At 50.8% G+C, this 17,818-nt stretch overlaps 8 protein-coding genes across 8 annotated transcripts; 3 read left to right on the forward strand and 5 right to left on the reverse strand.

The window, feature by feature from the left end:
* Window positions 1-16: 16 nt before the first annotated feature.
* On the reverse strand, window positions 17-424 carry LTR84_009429 (uncharacterized protein; the record flags this gene model as incomplete). The annotated part of the gene is made up of 1 exon (XM_064852969.1): window positions 17-424. The coding sequence occupies one exon, from the start codon at window positions 422-424 to the stop codon at window positions 17-19; it is 408 nt and encodes a 135-aa protein (XP_064700955.1).
* Window positions 425-1,645: 1,221 nt separating this feature from the next.
* LTR84_009430 (uncharacterized protein) lies at window positions 1,646-2,062 on the forward strand (the record flags this gene model as incomplete). The annotated part of the gene is made up of 1 exon (XM_064852970.1): window positions 1,646-2,062. The coding sequence occupies one exon, from the start codon at window positions 1,646-1,648 to the stop codon at window positions 2,060-2,062; it is 417 nt and encodes a 138-aa protein (XP_064700956.1).
* Window positions 2,063-3,284: 1,222 nt separating this feature from the next.
* On the forward strand, window positions 3,285-4,049 carry LTR84_009431 (uncharacterized protein; the record flags this gene model as incomplete). Its single annotated transcript, XM_064852971.1, has 2 exons — window positions 3,285-3,474; window positions 3,526-4,049. The coding sequence occupies 2 exons, from the start codon at window positions 3,285-3,287 to the stop codon at window positions 4,047-4,049; spliced, it is 714 nt and encodes a 237-aa protein (XP_064700957.1).
* Window positions 4,050-4,350: 301 nt separating this feature from the next.
* Window positions 4,351-5,412, reverse strand: LTR84_009432 (uncharacterized protein; the record flags this gene model as incomplete). The annotated part of the gene is made up of 1 exon (XM_064852972.1): window positions 4,351-5,412. The coding sequence occupies one exon, from the start codon at window positions 5,410-5,412 to the stop codon at window positions 4,351-4,353; it is 1,062 nt and encodes a 353-aa protein (XP_064700958.1).
* A 1,488-nt stretch (window positions 5,413-6,900) lies between these two features.
* LTR84_009433 (uncharacterized protein) lies at window positions 6,901-9,462 on the reverse strand (the record flags this gene model as incomplete). The annotated part of the gene is made up of 1 exon (XM_064852973.1): window positions 6,901-9,462. The coding sequence occupies one exon, from the start codon at window positions 9,460-9,462 to the stop codon at window positions 6,901-6,903; it is 2,562 nt and encodes an 853-aa protein (XP_064700959.1).
* A 1,069-nt stretch (window positions 9,463-10,531) lies between these two features.
* LTR84_009434 (uncharacterized protein) lies at window positions 10,532-11,769 on the reverse strand (the record flags this gene model as incomplete). Its single annotated transcript, XM_064852974.1, has 2 exons — window positions 10,532-11,686; window positions 11,761-11,769. 2 exons carry the CDS (start codon window positions 11,767-11,769, stop codon window positions 10,532-10,534), a joined length of 1,164 nt encoding a protein of 387 aa, XP_064700960.1.
* A 486-nt stretch (window positions 11,770-12,255) lies between these two features.
* LTR84_009435 (uncharacterized protein) lies at window positions 12,256-15,198 on the reverse strand (the record flags this gene model as incomplete). The annotated part of the gene is made up of 2 exons (XM_064852975.1): window positions 12,256-12,492; window positions 12,544-15,198. 2 exons carry the CDS (start codon window positions 15,196-15,198, stop codon window positions 12,256-12,258), a joined length of 2,892 nt encoding a protein of 963 aa, XP_064700961.1.
* Window positions 15,199-16,412: 1,214 nt separating this feature from the next.
* On the forward strand, window positions 16,413-17,719 carry LTR84_009436 (uncharacterized protein; the record flags this gene model as incomplete). Its single annotated transcript, XM_064852976.1, has 2 exons — window positions 16,413-16,451; window positions 16,517-17,719. The coding sequence occupies 2 exons, from the start codon at window positions 16,413-16,415 to the stop codon at window positions 17,717-17,719; spliced, it is 1,242 nt and encodes a 413-aa protein (XP_064700962.1).
* Between the last annotated feature and the right edge of the window lie 99 nt (window positions 17,720-17,818).

Here is a 17,818-nt window from a genome sequence, read left to right on the forward strand (position 1 = left end):
CGACTCCCACGAACACTCAAGAGAATCTGGAAGTCAAGCCCGAAATCCCCCATCCTCCAACCAACACGCCAGCGAATACTCTCATGACTGCCTTTTGCGGCACACCTTCACGCCAGCAGATATAGGCATCCACAGCCGTAGTGTAGATTTGAAGTGCTAGAATGGTGTCGACAGCCTGCATTTTGCCCTGCAGGTAGAAAATCCAGATAGCAGCGCCGAGACACGTGCTGCGGGCGCCGTAGACGGTGAAGCACGCCTGTGCTGGCTCGGAAATGGCAATCCGTTCGGGAAACCCAAAGGCACGGATGGCGGCTCGTGGATTCCAGAGAGGCATGAGTGCCCCTATGCCCATTGCACTTGCTGCTAGGAGTGGTGGGATGTGGAGGGGGCGAAAGGTTGAGTACGGGGAGAGTGTCGTCGCCATGGCTGATGGTCGTTGGGATGAATTATCATACAAGCTACTGTTGGCTTTGATTTAGAGATATTGTCACTCGATGCAAGTTACGACGGAGTATTGGGTGGATGCAGCAGAGTTTTGTACCAGATCAGGCCACCCACCACGTCCCAGCTTGAGCATCGTATCTCGATTCTCAAGCACCGGCATGGAGGAAGTGGAAGTGCCCGGGGTTGGTTGCGGGCACCCAGGTACCATTACATGGCGAAACCAGAAGAACCTCGCTGGCGGCTAAGCTTTTGTGAAAACCAGTACGAGTTTGTAATGCTGTCTCGTGCGGCTGACGGTAGAAAATACCTATGAGACAGGCAGGTGCGAAAGGTCCGAGCCCAACAGTCGTAGTCGTCTTCATTTCAAGTCGGAAGGACCACTTGTACAGACTCCAATGTGCAGTGAAAGAGGTTTGGGAGGGTGAGCTTCTACTACTTCGAGGACTGGTACAATTTTGCTTCAGCCTCGTGAACGAGGTACGAATACAACCAATGCCCAGACTTCCGGGGATTTAGCCTCTGACGAATTGAGCATGCTTCTAAGCGTGAATGCTTGAATGAAGTACTTACAATCAGGATCCGCATCGATGCGTGTCGGCCTTTCGTGTTCGGGCTACAAGATCTGCTTGAACCGAGCCAACTTAGCAACTTAGCAGGTGTGATACAGAAAAGGGGCCAACACCAAGAAGATCAGCGAGTTTCAGCCCCTGAATGCTCCACTTCGTAGCCCTTGCATTCTCAACCCGACCATGAAACTGCTCCACAGAAAAGTCTTATTGCCAGCCTTGCTTGCTTAGTCGTTGAACCTTCCCCAGTAGAATCCCCAGGAGCATCGTATAATGAATTACATGTGGATTGGATGTGCCCAATCGACTCTCAACAACAACGGATACAAAGTGAATCTCCTGAACGTACCGACTACGTCGTACTCGTAAGTCAAGGCGCTCTCTCCTGTGGAGGTCAGTGGACCAAGTCAGACTTCACACTCGAGATCCTGGGAGATGTTAAGTAACACCGCCGAACACAAATTTACGATCTCAATCCCTTTCATCGTCACGTCTACGTTCTCTTTCCCCAGAATCTTTCACACCAGCAGTCCATTCCTTTTCAAGTTCGTGCAACCCCAACATTCCTTTCAGTTTTCTTCTCGAAACCACAGTCCTTATAAAAAGAACTCTCCACTTAAACTTCCCCAGCAAACATGCGTTTTTCATACCTCCTCACGGCATTGTCCCTGACCAGCACAGCCGTCTACGCACAAGACCTCAACTCGCTCCTCTCGGAAGCCTCCGAGTTCGTCGGCACCAACACCGAGTTGGCATCGGTGCTCTCGAGTGTTACTGAACTCATCAACAGCGCCACCTCCGCATTGACCGACGCCTCTGCATATTCATCAGTCCTCTCAGAAATCAGCTCGGGAGTCGACGCTGCCACGTCTGCTGCTGGAAGCATCGCCAGTGGTATCAGCACCGCTGCGACTGGTCTCACCGGCACAGCTTCCTCCGCCACTGCCACTGCCACGCCGGCCACGAACACCGGCAACGTCGGTGATCGCGTTGTGCTACCCGCAGCTGGAGCTTTCGGCGCTGCTATCTTGGGTCTCGCCGCCATGCTCTAGACGATGTCCACTGTCATGGCGTGGTGGTGAACTGATTGCTCAGTTCTTCTTCGGCAGAAGTTGCGGGTGTCGAACCATCTTGATTACATGTACGGATGTACAGCCGACGGCAGGTGCCGTAGGTCTGGTTAGAAGGTCATCCTAGACGACTATGGGAGGAAGATAAGCTTGTCGGATTCTCGTGGTCGACTTGATTGCAGTGCACAAGTTTGGCTAGCAAATGTCTCAAACAGCCAGCCAGACAGCCCTGGTCAAAGACGCAGATGATCCCTGCCACCTAAGACCTTGACGAGAAAGCATCACGAGATACTCCGGCGATTGAATAAGCCGATGGGCGGGTTCAAAGCCTCAGCATATCAAAGTCCCGTCTACGCGTTTTCACAGCGGATTTGTGAATAAAACAAACGACATATGTATATACTATTGGATGCCCGTACTCGATTCGAAGGGCAATATCCAAACAAACTTGAACCTCTTTCACTTTTCCTGCCTTGCTCGTGACAACCAAAAACCTCTTTTGCTGAATTGATGAAATCCACATACACATCTCGGCTAAGTGAGCAATACATCTTAGGAACCTTTATCAGCAATCGAACGTCGGACCGCGGCCACTCTCTCGTATAATTCAATCCAAGAACCCAGACGGTCTGTGATTTTCCCTGCTACTTCAACAGGTCACAGTGGAAACGTGACAAGGAGGCTGTCTTGTGTCAACACGTGACCCTATAATGAATTGTCCAGTATCCCGCGTGGACAATCTGTGTATATGAAAAATTTTCAAAGCAATCTAGCCAGCCATTCCAAGCTTTGGGCAAGGGCTTGAGGGAATCCAGGCGCGCTCGGTATGTAAGCTCAGCAAGACTTTCTCTTCCCTTTCATGCCTCTCAGCCTTCAAGAATGTGAAGCCTGTGGGGCCTGTTGCGCTGGAATGCGAGTGCGAGCACCCACCTGCATAGAAAGCAGCGGTGCAGTCAACAACAAACAACTCAGTGATGGATACGACCTCCTTCATTTACGGCGCGGCACGCCGGTGTCGAGGACGTTGATCTCTCGTTTCCTTTCTTTCTTTTTCCCGCACCACAAGTCACTCCTTTGAACTCTGTGTCCGTTTTTGTTTGACTCCTCCCATCATTCCCTCCCCCTTTCGAAAGTATTATAGCACCAATTCGAGGTCATTGATTTACAAAACCAACCACACTCGCTGTTAGCAACATCCACAATCATGCTGCCTTTGTCATTCCTCGCCATTGGCGTGTTGGCCTATGGTGTTTCGGCACAGACTGCTGCGTTCGAGAACACCACCTGGGGCGATGTCGTGAACGGCCAGATATGGCCAATTGCGTGGACAGAGGGTGACGGTCACCCTGTTTCGTTGTTCGTGGGTAATGACACCTGGCAGTGGACTGTTTTCGGTAGGTTGGATAAGATGTGTTCAAGTATATCCATTGCTAACATTAAAGCAGCAAACCATTCTGCCACTCCGGGATACTTTGAATGGACGGTCTCCGTTCCCGTTGCAGGACGATATCATCTAGGCTTGGTCCAAAGCAATCAATTGTCGGTTTCCCCGTCGTTTGTCGTCGGAATTCCAATCCCACCATCGCCATCCACCACTTGGACCACTTCACCAAGCTGGGAGACATTGCATCCCACAGCCAACGCAACTCTTATTTATGCAACGTCCACTTATTGGGATAATGGTTGTGGCTGCTCAAAGACCTCGATTTCCATTGTACCACAACCCACAGTCACTGCAACTTATGATGAGGCCTGTGGCTGCATGAAGCCTACTGCGGTTCCGGCACACCCCGTGGCTCCAGTATCAAACGGGACATTACCAGCACCGAACAACCCTGGGACTAACGTCCCATTATCACCACCTGCACCTGCGGCTCCAACTGGTTCCATGTACACTGGCAACGCAAATAAGTTGATAGGCTCGAGCTTTGGAGTGGTAGCGCTCGTAGCCGCTGCTCTTCTTGCATAATTCCCGCCACAAGGCCTTTTTCTGTTCATTCTTAATGGCTGGTTGGAACAGCGGGGCTGGTAAGACGTGTTGTGCGTGGATGTGGATGGAATCTTCGGAGGGGGTCGAGTCTTGGTTAGGACATAGTCCAAGTGGGAGGCGTAGAGGCCACACCTGTATCATCCAGGCAGGAATCTTTGATGGGTGAAAATTTGTATGCATTTCTGAACTATGATTCTAGGATAGCTCATAGATAATTTCTTCAAATCTGGGTATTGAAAGACATCTCTTCTAAATGGAACCATTGGGACAAATAATATTTTCATCGCTCGCCTTTTATTTTTGAGAAAGCACCGACCTCGGCACTGGACAACGAAAAGGGGCTTTTGGGGTCATCTGGTGATCTCGGGCTCAGGCCAACGGCAAAAAGATCATCATCATCTATAGGTTGGCTGGGGTTGTCTGAAAAGACGTCAAGCGAACTTGTCCGGGATTCTTGCTGTTTCCTGATATGGTCTGGTGGAGCCTGAGCTATAATTTTCTTGCCCGTGGTAGATTGTGAAATGGTTGAAGTTTGTCGAAATGCACCAAAAGCTGAGTTTGCGACGTCCGAAACCTCGGGTGACAAAGGATGGGCTTCGCGGACCGTCGTGTTCCCTCGAAACGCAAGATCCTTCTCACTGGTTCCAAGACTGAGACCCTTCAACTTCTCACTGAGCCGTCGACCACCAGGTGATCTGGGGCTTTGAATGCCGGGGCTGGTAGGACCGCCTGGAGATTTGGACACGTTGGACAGATCAAGGGCAAGAGGTTTGGAGGTCAAGCCAAAATTTGCCTCTATCCAAAGTTTCTCCGAGATGGCCATTTCCAGGGCAACTCCTTCGAGATTGAATTCCTCTTCGCGCTTGATCTCCTTCTCGAGTACAGACAGCCTCTTCTTGGCCCATATGGTGTGGAGGACCCCTTTCTTGCCGCTCGCCTTGGCAGTTGCGCCGAGTTCTGGGGTAAAGATGGCAGGAAGTGGATTGACGGTCATGGTCAATGGAGTTGACACGGATTGCGACGGCTCTGCGGAAGTGTGATAGGCAAGGGTGACATGAGGAGGCACGATGGCGGCGGGTGGTAGTAGAAAGTAGACTCGGCGAATGTTATCGGAGGGGGTGTCATCGGCAGGAAAAACAGTGCGCTTTCCCGTCCAGGAGACGTGCCACTTGCCAGTCTTGGAACGGGCCTGGTCGTCGTCTTTCCATTCGACCATCATCACCTTGGTACCCTCATTTCCTCTCCCGGGCTCGAATTCGAAGCGGGCAAGGGCAGTGACTGATTGCAGTGTGTCTGGGACCAGGGGAGATTTTGGAGTGACGGGAGTGGATGACTCGGACATGGCGCAGGTGAAGAACGGGGAAAGGGTAGTTGGTGTGAGTGAGAGAGCAGGTGGAAAGTAGAAGGTGGGATGAAATGAAGACTCGGGTCAACGAGGAGCAAGTGAAGGCGCGACGCAGCACGGGTAGATAGTAAGCGCGAAAAGAGCTGGTGAGGAATTGAACAGGCCGGCTGAATAAAACAAGACACGACAAGAGAATCAAGGAGGGTAGTGTAGTAAGCGACGCTATGGAGAAGTGTTTGGTGATGAGGAAAGGGAGTGGGAGTAGGTAAATTGTGTGTTTGCCTCTTCTGCCACTGGCAATGTACGTGAGGCGTGATGTGACATGGAGTACTCGGTACTAGTTCGTAGTAACGAATACAGTACACGTCCGAAGTTCTGCGGTACAGGAGATGATGAAGTGTGGCGGGTGGAGTTGCACAAAAGCCTTGTTCTCCATCTACCGGTACCACCAGTAACTGGCAAGGAGCTTCACGGTTGTTGTGTTCATCCACCGGAAATAGGATGCAAGATTTCCAGGACTATTCGTCGTTTGACTGATGGATACACGCCTCTAGCTATTAGACGTCCTTGAAACTTCCCTTTATGCTGGCCAAAGTCATTCTCACGTGCACAGCCATCTGACGCATTTAATGTTCAACCCCTCTCCGTGATACCACATGTCTGTCTAGCTAGGGTGCTTTGTCGCCAGTACGAGTTTTTGTGGATTATCATATATGTCGAGTACCTACTCACCTAGTAGGTGCTCATGTCTGGAGTTATATTACTCTACACTAAGAACATCAATCACAAGCACGACGCCTTGACAGTCTTAGGTCGTCAGCCATCACGCCCCAAATTGCTCGGCCGCGGCTGCAAGTCCAATCACAGCCTGGGCCTTCGTCAATATCATCAGACTTGAAGGGGAGGAAATGCACCAGATGTCTCGGGGGCTTCAACGGCCATTACAGGCACCCAAACGCCGAACTTGGATAACTCAGATCCGGCTGGATTCCTTACTTGACCGAGGAAGTGAAGCTCCTATTAATAATTCATTCGTCGTGCACTCCCTGCACGCAGTTCTGATCCCATCTTTGGGTAAAAATAGCGGGTATATATGTGAACCATCATCATCCATCATCAACAACACCCGAGTCCAATAGAAGACCCCAAAAGCAAGTGAAAGAAAACAATCCCAGCAGATATCTGGCCCTCCCAAACGCTTCAGTAAAGCCATCCTTCCTATGATTCCCATTTAGTGTGTCACTGGTGACCACCCATAGATCAACAATCCATATCCCTCCCATCAGCAAACAAAAAGTGACGTCCAGTGGTCCAATACCAGGATCACATCCATTAAAACTAGTAACTTTTCCGTCATTAACCAGTTGTTCCGTCATTCCATCAATCGTTCCAGGTAGACAACATCAACAAAAAAGATCACAAATGGGCATGGTGCACACCACTCCGCCCGGCTTCTTTTTCCTGGTCTACACTGTGTGTACAAACTCAACCGGCCACATCAGCATCAGGGCCCAACCCGACTTCTTTGCCCACACTGGCTGCAAGCCCCCCAAAGCCCTCTCTTTTCAATCGTTCCATGAGCATTCGACCTTTCTCTTTCTTTTTGATTCTGATCTGATTCTCAACATCGGCCAGCTCCTCAGCCAGCAGCTTTCGACTGTCAGCAAGATTGAGCGATATGAAATCATCTTCATATTTCCTCAAGCTCCGCAACCGTGTCTCCAGTTCGGCGATCGAAGCATCCAGCTCGGTTGGTGGTACTTTGTACTCCTGAAAGACTCCGAATTTACTCGGCGACGATAAAGCCGCGGGGACGCCATTAGAAGCTGGCTGCGGCACGAAGACACCGTTTGCACTCGTGTGGCCTAGCATTGGTGGGAGAATATTGTCTGATCCATGGTGCGTTGTGGGTGCAACGCGTCCTTTGTTCAATCCTACCGATGATAACGTGGCGATCGATGGGGAACTACTCACCCGCGAGGTCCTCTCATCTGTCGGACTGATCATAAAATCCGCTCCTTCGGCTAATGTCTTCAGACTTGGTAACAACGTCGGTAGACCACCACCATTGATACTAGCAAACGCAGTGTCTATCGTGAAATCCGAACCTTCTCTAGACATCATAAGGCGATGATGCGCAGAGAGATCTGGTTCGGGGGTTGGTAGCTCCATTTTCCTCGATGGGGTCGCAGGTCCAGCCTCAGCTGATGATGATATGGCCCGCTTTTTGCCAGTGATATGCGCCAGCGCCGGGAGGGAAGTTCCTTGAACTATAGCGATGGTACTCTCCTTGCGGCCACGGCGTTGGTCAAACACGTTGTCAGCGAATCCCATCACCTTACCCCTGGGATCGGCAGCCTTCACTCTTCTCTTGCTTGCAGGTTTCTCGCTCTTGACATACGCGGTTACAAAATGACAGCACCGACAATTACAGCTCTCCTGACATTTCGGGCACGTCCACAGCCCCTTGTGTCGTAGCACATCACTCGGGAATGCGTCAAAGTGTCGGAACAGACCTCGGTAACAGAAGAACGCTGTGCACTTGTCACAACGACGCCCTTTCCATTCTTGATGATCGATGCGGCACAAGTGACACAGTCGAGAAGTGGTAGATAATTTGGCGCGCATGAGATCATTCACTGCCGTGCCCAACGTCTTAGAGCGGTCTTGCATCCGAGGCTCTGCAGTCTGAAACCCTAGGATTTCTCGCGCCCTGTTCAGAACTCTAGTACATTGCTCCGCGGGGACCAGCTCAGCCCATGCGTATGACTGAGAATGTTCACAAGACCGCCCATTAAGATAACAAAGCAAGCAGAGGTCGAAATCGGCGCACTGCGTGCACCGTACGTGTCGATTCCAGATTGCCGTGCTGCAAAAATTGCACGTGGCAATGGTTCCAGGTTGAATGGGCACAAGAGTAATCGGCGTCAAGGGTTCAGACTCGATAGACTCATCGTGGACCATCTGACGGAATAAATTTGACAATAGTGGCAGATCTGGTGGCAGTGGGAGGGAGGCTCCAGAATGTTGGTCATCTTGAAGCAATGAGAGCATCGCACATGCCAGAGAGAGGTTTGTACGGGCGACGTCGGGATGGCAAAGTCGGTTGAAAGGAGCCTGCACGTATTTGAAGCCCACCTCCAGCGAAAGTGGATGAAGGATATTCCAAACCAACTTGGCCGAAAGGGTTGATGGGTTCCACACTTGATGAGCAGTGGCTGGTGGGAACACGACCAGATCGCCAGGTCGCTGGTCGTATACATACAACGGAAAGTCTGCAGTGAGGAGCTCTTCAGTTCCGACATTCAGCCAGTCCAGATGGGGCGACACTCCACGAGCGGTCATAAAGGAGTTGTATTTGTGTTGCGAGTCGAAGTCGGTACCGATACAGACCACTGGACGATCATCCGACTCAAGTAGAAGATTCAAAGCGACAGTACTAGAGAAGCATCGATGAAACCCAGAAGCAGAGCCTTCACTGCCCACATAAGCCATCATAACTTCGCTTCTTGCACACTGCGGCAACCACTGGAACAGATCGAGTCGGCCACCCCATTGCACCTCGGCTGGGAGGAGTTCGCGACAGAGTTCCAACCACTGCGGGGGACATTGCAGATCTCTGGCGTACAGGTTTTGGAACTCGGGAAAGGACTGCCTTGCGCTGTCGGCGAATTTGCGCAGAGTGAATGACAAGTCTCGCCCTGTGCTGCAGTTTCGAATGGGTATGTTCTTCTTGGTGCTCAACTCGATCAAGCTCTCAATGCCAAAGCCCGAGATCGAAGACCCAGTGCCGTCACCAGCACCATGCGAACCCGCTTTGCGCCAGATGTCAAGCTTGTCAAAATCGGCAATGACAAACGGCTGCCCGGTTTGAAGACGTTTGGTCAACCATTCAGAAAAAGGAAAGGGACTGCCGTCGTGATCTTTCTGGTCTTGAAGTGCGAGAATGCTGAATCTCGGAAACTCGACAAATGGTTTACCGAGCTGGAGCAGCTGTTTTGCCGAGCTATCAGGAGGTACAGTCAAGGAGGGGGTGGGAGGAATCATTGCAAGCACGAAGGCGAGGGAGGTATCATGGCGAGAGGAGGTCGATAGGTGATGTAGGGAGGTGGTGGAAATATTGTGAATAAGAATGAAAAGAGTTGGAAGGCTGTTGCAACTTGCAATCACGAGAGATGGAGAGTGGAACAACCCCTACGGACCATTCAGCCAAGGATGAGTCTGGGGTTCAGCCGGGCAGAGATGATGAGACGCAGGCCGCAGGTTGTAGGTGGCAGCCCTGGAGGACGGAGCGTGGGTGGGTGGTGACCGTGGCCTTTGGGCTGCCAGTGTGGGTGACAGTGACACTTAGCAGTGGTGGGATGCGCTTTCCACTGTAAGAGCCCCTCAACCTGAGGTTGCGTCTAAAGATGCCACGGGTGGCTGACCTTAAGATGAACCAAGCCTATAAGGTTGATGCTGCAGGGTCCGCAGTCAAGTTGGGCAGGCCATCCTGCACCATTATTGCGTCCCTGACTCCCTGGCTGCTCCTTTTCCAGCAATGAGTAGCCTAAAAGTGCTGAACTGAAGCTCGCATTAGGCATCGAGGATCTTTGGTTTCCGGCTCGCTCGGTTAAATTAGGCGCGAGGATTAGCCGGCAACAGACACTTCCGAGCGGCGGCAGAGCCGTCTGGCTCCCAACCTATGCGCACCTGAAGTTGCATTTCACGGATCACGAATACTATTTTGATACTCTCGAGTTGCCTCTTCTCTTGAGACTGACCGGCCGGCGAGAATCCAGAAAAAGGAAGTCCCAAAAGTGGCTTAGTGCTATATTTCTTTCAATCCTAGATGCATGATGTCGCAAGTGCAGATGGACTAGTATCACTGTGATACTTTCATTTCGCCTGTTGTCCTTCGGTTAACGGCACAACACTGCACTCCTTTAAACAACGTCCGCCCCGAGGACAAATATACGACTTAGCGATATCTATTTGTCTCTGATATCTACATGGCACACCAGGTGTTCGTATCTCATCGGCACAGTATCTTCAGGACGCCTCCGTAATCTCACTCGAATAACCTCCGTGCCCATTCCGTTGTAGTCCAAGACTCGATGGTTCCGTGGTCAATTTCTCACCAATCAGTGATCGTGCCCTTCATGCACACTGTACCGTCATTGCTGACGACCTGCACATCTGCCTCCTTCTTGCCCACGGCTTCATTTTCCATGACCACTCGATACGGCTCCCCTGCGTAGACAGGGCTGGTTGCTCGGTACACAATCGTTTGAGGAAACACTAGCTCACTTCGTCCCGTCGCGGTTCGGTCTTGACGCACTCTTTCGTCACGCCATAGATCTAGCATCGTTATCAGATTCATGGGTCCGTGGACCACCACGTTCCGATGACCCTCCACCGCCGTGGCCCACGGTTTATCGTAATGGATTCGGTGTGCATTGAACGTGAGGGCGGAGAACCGGAAGAGCGTCGCCTCGCTCCGGTTGTGTTCTCGAATGATCCTGCCCTTCGCTGCTTGGTCAAGTTCCGCAGTCGTCAACTCGCTAGGCTTTGGCACAAGCGAAGCAGATTTAGAAGAGTCGAGCGCGGGTCGGAATACCCAATTTCGTCGGTCAAGCACGCAAAGCTCATCTCTGCTGTTCCTGAATTCCTTCTCCACCCCGACCACCAGCATGCTCTCGCCGGTCTTCTTGATCACTTTAGGTTCGCAGCTCAAGACTTTGGTCACTTCGGTGACCACATCACCCACTCTCAACAATGCTGGTGAGGCAGATTTGGGGTCCGCACCAGGCCAGTGGCATGATCCTCCGGCCCACATCCGTCTCGTAAAAGGCGCATCTGGATTGAAAGAGGCGTCGGTTCCATCTAGGCCGAGAATTCCCGGTAACTGTGCAGGAGTGAAGTACGCGAGATGGTAAGCCGGTGGTATGGGGGTCCCTGCTGGCGGCTCGACTTCTTCCAGATTCTTGGAGGATAAGGTGGAATTCGACCATAGATGTCCCCGGTCCAGTGTCAAAGAAAACAGTCGCAATTGATTGGCGTCTAGCAGTTGTTTTCGAATAAATGTCTGGCCGTTGGAAAACTTGCTGAGAAAGGCATCTGCCACCACTCGAGGATCATTCACGGAGCAATTCTCTCTTGTTGAAGAAAATTTACGATGCCTCACAAGTACTCCTAATGTCCTAGAAGACCCCACCACAGCCTGTGAAGGCAAGCGGGTGATTGTGTTCATTGTTGTGGATTTGCCAACGGTAGACAGAGCGTTGTCCGACTTTGGTAACGTGAATCTTGATATTGTTGGGTGCAGCTCTGTGTTAGTTACGTGAGAGTGAGGCGCCGAATGACTTGAAGCATGTATATGTGTATGAATGTATATGTGGTAGAGCGCCGCTATCGAATGCTTCGTTTCGAGGCCATATGGCAAACACAAGGATGGAGGGAGCGGCTCTCGAGTTTCTTCACACTAACGATTAATCTCCAACCTCGGGTGCCTTCCCCGCACTGGAGCAACCTCCGAGATCGGAAATGCTTTGCTCATACCCGGCACTTCGAGAACACGCTTCCGAGATGAACCATACAACATTTGAATCATGTCGGACATCGCACGTCTTCATCGGAAAGGCTGCATAGTGAGGATGGGGGTAGGTGGGTGGTCTACCGAGAAGTCGTCAAACCCGAGCAGTCAACAACAAGGTTGGCCTCTAAATATTCATTTGGTCATAATATTAGGTGCATATTCACACGCCTAAGGAAATCCTCTCCTTTCCATTACCCATGTATGTACTCAAGTTGGCATGACACAAGTCAAAGTTCCAAATCTATCTGAATGGTAACGTTACTTTACCTTTTTTCAACAAGAAGTATATGCATGGCTCCATATGCAATAATGATGAATGATCCTGCAAAAACCGCCAGACCAATGACATCCCGCCATAACGCTAGGTTGTCAAACCCAAATGCACTTAAAATGCTGGCACCTGGCACCTCAATGTCGAGACCATATCGTCGGTCTTTCAATCGTAACTTTGCAACCTCGTTGACAATCAATCCTTCGTAGCCGTAGTGGAAGATCGATAACTACATTCAATATTAGCACAAGGAAGGACAACAAGATTGGTCTCCACTTACGAATTGCAACCAGTGAGTTGGTCCTGTCACAGTATCGTGATTGAGATTGAGTAGAAGACCGGCAAAAAGAAGGCTGAAGAGCATGACCAAGCTGCCAATGAGATTGGCGACCGCTCCGTCCTTGAAGACAATGCCAATAGTAAGGCAGATAGCCGCAGCAGCCAGGTTGAAGAGAACTAGAATCAAAATGAATGTCAGGAAGTTACTCCAGGCGGGCACAAGGCCTGACATCGGGTAGACAATGATTCCCATGATGATGGGAGGAATCAGGCGAAGCGGAATAATATCAAAAACGACTTTCGCCGCAAAGTATGTGATTGGACTGTAATACCCGTTGGCTCGTTCCCGGACAAAGATGGCTCGCTCCGATGAGAAGACATTCAAGCTCGTGAGAGTGCTGAATCCGAACAAGGCCAGCAGGAAAAAGAACAGGCCGAGTCGATTTTGGAAGCCCCCAATGTCATCGGAAACAGCATAGAATAGATATCCCGACAAAACGGCAAGTAAAATAGCAACGGCGTAGTGTGTCAGCATTAGTATGGGATTTCGGTACAAGTTCCGCCATGTGCGCTGGGACAAGATGAGAAACTGTCGCGGCCAGCTGACTCGGCGGAAGCCCTTGATGCTGCCAGTAACGGCCTCGAGTGAGCCTTCCTCCGGGCTGTGGCCATTGGCGGATGAGGCAGCTTGAATTGAGAGGGAGATCTCATCATGTATCGTCTGTGCGACATCCGAGTTGCGGAAGCTAGCCACCAGCGCATCCAGGTCGGTGCTCACATCGGGAGGCAAGTCATCCGGGTCCTCCAGTATCTGAGGAGGGTTTGGACCATCCCTTTTTGACATCTGAAGCCAGCTGCGCATACTTCCAGTTGCTCGGCTGATAACGGTATCTTCATCATCCGTCTTTGGGGTTGGTGGCGTATCGTTCCCAGTCTTCTTGCGAGTGAATAACTGGCGGTCTTGCTTTTGCTTGATTGAAATCCGACGTTTCTGCGTTGGCCGTATTGAAGGTTCCCTGGGACTTTCCACACTGACATTCGATGCACTTGCTATCGACTTGACAGCTCTTGTGCTACTCGATTCGGTCGCAAGACCATCCCTTTCGGAGAAGTCTCGTTGGACATCATCAAATAGGGGTGAACGTGGGAGACTTGCGTGCATGGTCAAATCCACCAGGTAATCGGCAATGTTGAAACCGGGAGGACAAGAATATCCTATGTGATCAAAATAGGGCTGACATGTCGAGAACGGACCAGAATAGACAGTTTTACCTTTGGCAAGAAGGACGAGTTGATCGAAGAGAGCAACAATGTTGGATCGAGGCTGATGAATGGTGAAGATCACCGTCCGATTGTACGTTTTCGCCAACGTTACTAGACATTCGACAACATTAAAGGCGTTGAAGGCGTCCAACCCACTCGTAGGCTCATCCAAGAAGAGAATGCTAGGGCTGGTCACGAGTTCGCAGGCAATACCGACTCTTCTCTTCTCACCACCAGAAACGCCTCTGCCGCTGCCCTCTTCTGATCCAATGAGCTGATCCTTGATGTGGAAGATACCGAGTTGTTGCATGACTTCGGTCACTCTTTGTTCTTTGACCGAAACACCCATATCTGCGGGTAATCTTAACAAAGCACTTGTGAGAATAGTTTCGTGGACAGTGAGAGTAGGCAGTAGAGAATCCTCTTGGTCGACATAGCCGATGACGTTTCGGTATTCGTTGTCCAGAATTTTCTCGCCATTTACAAACATTGTACCTGTGACCACGCCCCGTTTATTTTTTCGAGCAAGAATGTCGAGGAAGGTGGATTTCCCGGCACCTGAAGCACCCATAATCGCCATGATCTGACCTGGCTGTGCAACTCCTGAGATTCCTGTGAGGATTTGTTTACCCTTGAGGTCGTAAGACACGTTCTCAAATTGTAAAGCCATGGGTGTGTGATTGACCATAGACTTGGTGGGATCATCCTCAGAACCTTCTCCCAGGCGAATGGCACCCCACTTCTTGTATGCTGCTCTCCGAGAGAGGTACCAGGAAACGAGAATGATGGCGAGAATGAGCAAGGCGACACTGGAAGCGACAGCTGCGAGCACCGGGGTGTTTATCTCCTTGATTGGCGCAACATAACCGGGAACGTCCTCTTTGTACAAACACTCGCCCGACCGACATGTGAGAGAAATGTATTCGTCGCCAAAGATCATGGAGATCAAATTGTTCATCGCCGGCTCTTCAAACTTACTGCCATCTTTTGAGCTACCACCATAGGTATGCTGAGTGGAGAACGATGCGGGACCCTTGATCTCTTCGGCCAGAAACTCATCAATATTGACAGAGCCATCTTCGCCACATAGAAACCGATCTTCGATGCAGGAGCACTTTATATTCTCACAAGTATACTTTGTGGTGTTTCGTACTGTGGTATCTGTGGCGGACCATGAGCAAGTGTCCAATGCACAGTAGAAGGACTCCTTCTGGTCTACCCAGAACTGGAAATTGCAAGTCTCATCCTCGGTATTGCAAGAAAATGTGACCTGAGGAATTCGTGGGTGGATCTGATCGAGGATTGCTTTATTCGTGACATTGCACATCTGGTAATTCTCATGGACAGCCAATCCCTTGGTATAACAGACTCCACCTTTTCCAAAGACGGTCATGGCATCACATGCGTCATTTGAGGTACAGACGTTACAATTGACGCCCTCCCATCCATCTTTACACTCACACTGATCACCCTTCCGCGGGGACCTGTTCTTGCCGTCTGCGAGAGAGTCACACAGGGGCTCAGAGCAGTCATCTCCGCCGAAACCTGGAGGACAAACGCATTTGCCGTTGGCGTTGCTGCAGCTCGCAAATTGTTGGCACCGAAATTCGTCATAGTGGCAGTCGAAGCACCGGGGGCATGGTGGACATCCATCGTCAAGGCCATAGAACGGCGGTTGTATGAGGGCTGGGGAGGTATCATTGAGATAGCCAACTACCGATACTGCAGCGGCAGTAAGTAGAAGGATGGTCGTAGGGCCATGGAGGTGCATTGAGGAAATCGGGCGGCGGCCTTGCACGTGGCAATAGTCAGATCGATGTGGCTGGAGCCTGCTAACCGGAGCTTGTCCAGCAAGCTGTAGTGCACGGTTTGAGGAAGGAAAGGCTTGGTGGATAGGGACAAGCAAGAAACTTGAGTAGAGAGCGGGCGAGATCGAAGATAGAACGACTTGGGAGAAAGAGAACAGAATGAGTCTGATATCACACCATCTGCGGCTACGGGTGGAAGTGATTCAAGTCGTTGAAACTGGCCTGAATCGCAACAATCATTATTATTATTGAGACCACACCGGGAAGGGAAGGTGTGGCCGGGAGTGCAGGCACAAGCTGCAGGCGTACTCCGTACTCGTAGGTGCACCTCGGCGTTGCAGGTAAAGCCCCGAAGGGCCCCAAACACAAATGGGGGGGCAAGCTCAAAGGCCTAGCTCGAGCTGCTCGAAGCTGCCGAACTCGAAGTGGATAAAGCTCGACTCCCAGGGCCGCTGGGGACGAATAGCCTAGCGGCTTCGAAAGCTTCATGAAGACAGCATTCAATAGCCTAATAGACACCAGGACAACGAAATTCCTGCTGCGTAAAGCTTAGTGTACGACATCACGAGGCGACCCAGGGTGCACCAGCCACACCAGCATTCGTCCACTACAGCGACCATCAAAATTGTCAGCATGCTCTACTCCGGAGGAGCGGGGCCATATTTCCCCTCTCCCGAGGACGGCGAGGACTCGCAGGGAGGCAATAAGAACAAAGCAGCCCCAAGTTCGACCGATCAACGGCACTCGAAAGTTCTTCATGGCAATCAGTCATAACGCGGTCGGGTCTTGAGACGTGAAGATGGCAAGCAACTTGAACACTCTGGTTGACTCGGCTGAGGTGAGGAGTGCTCACATTCCGAGATATCAAGCTCTGGACGCACGAAAGTAACATTTTAATCACAGTGGTTGGAGCAGCATCGAAATTCCGTCAAGTACGATCTTGCGAGCGCGAGTCCGTCGCCTCTTTCGATAAACGACCTCCTCGGTATTTCAGAACATCGAGACAAATCTCAGCAGGTTTTAGCACTTCCGGATCTAACACTTGAGGATCACACCTCCCTTACGGGTGCAGATGAATTTCGAGACAACCTTGCAGCTTTGTACTCGGCCAAGTCTGTTGGAGTGACGCGCGAGGATATCATCATATCCAGCGGGGAATCAGCAGCAATCTACACAGTGCTGTCCTCATTACTAGCCAAAGGCGATCATGTCATTTGTCAACATCCCTCAAATGAGCTGCTGCACCAAATCCCTACAAATCTCGGTGTCGAAGTCTCTCTCTGGAAAGCTAAGCCAACGTCCAAATGGAAGCTCGATGTCGAGGAACTCGCGGGCCTCACTCGGGACTCGACAAAATTGATCATCATACAGAGTCCTTGCGATCCTACCGGTGCGATCGTACCTAGACCAGTTCTCGAGCAGCTCATTGATTTCGCTACCGAGAAAAATCTTACCATTCTGGCTGATGAGGTCTCCCGACCTTTATTTCATTCCATTCTGCCTTCTGACGAAGACTTCCCACCATCGACGGTCAATATGGGTTACAAAAAAGTGGCAGTCATCGGATCTGTCAGTCGGGCATACAGTCTGCCTGGTATCAAAGCTGCGTGGATTACATCGAGGCACAAGGAAATCATTGATGCCTGCCGCCGCAGCATACAGCTTACCTCAGGGCCTGTCTCGAGACTCGATGAAGCCGTCGCTGCAGAAGCAGTAAGCGACCGGTGCATTCATGGCTTGCTAGCCAGAAACATCAAGATCTGTCAGACAAACATGGAAGCTCTGCAAGCATTCATTGATGAACACAATTGGGCATGCTCCTGGGTTAAACCGGTAGCCGGGACAACAGGAATGATTAAATTTCACAAAATGGGGAAACCCATTGACAACGAGGCATTCTGCACTGCACTTCATTCCCAGCAGGGCATTCTAGTCGTGCCTGCGAATAAAAGTCTGGAAGACCGATCGGACTTGCGTGGACACGTAAGAGTTTCCTTTGCCGGACCAACAAAAGAGTTCAACACCGCCCTAGAAGCATGGAAAGTTTTCATGGAAGAGCACTATGAAACAATCCCAACAGTCTTGAATAAATCAAATGCAATTTAATCTAGACAATAGAGTTCATGATATCCATCTCCAAGTAGATTAGGATCAGAGATGCCTTCGTCGCGTTCGATAGTTTAACAAGATAGGTTGTGCCGAACG

This window comes from Exophiala bonariae, assembly GCF_035927105.1.
Source record: "Exophiala bonariae strain CCFEE 5792 chromosome Unknown scaffold_38, whole genome shotgun sequence".
NCBI classification, from domain to species: Eukaryota; Fungi; Ascomycota; class Eurotiomycetes; order Chaetothyriales; family Herpotrichiellaceae; genus Exophiala; species Exophiala bonariae.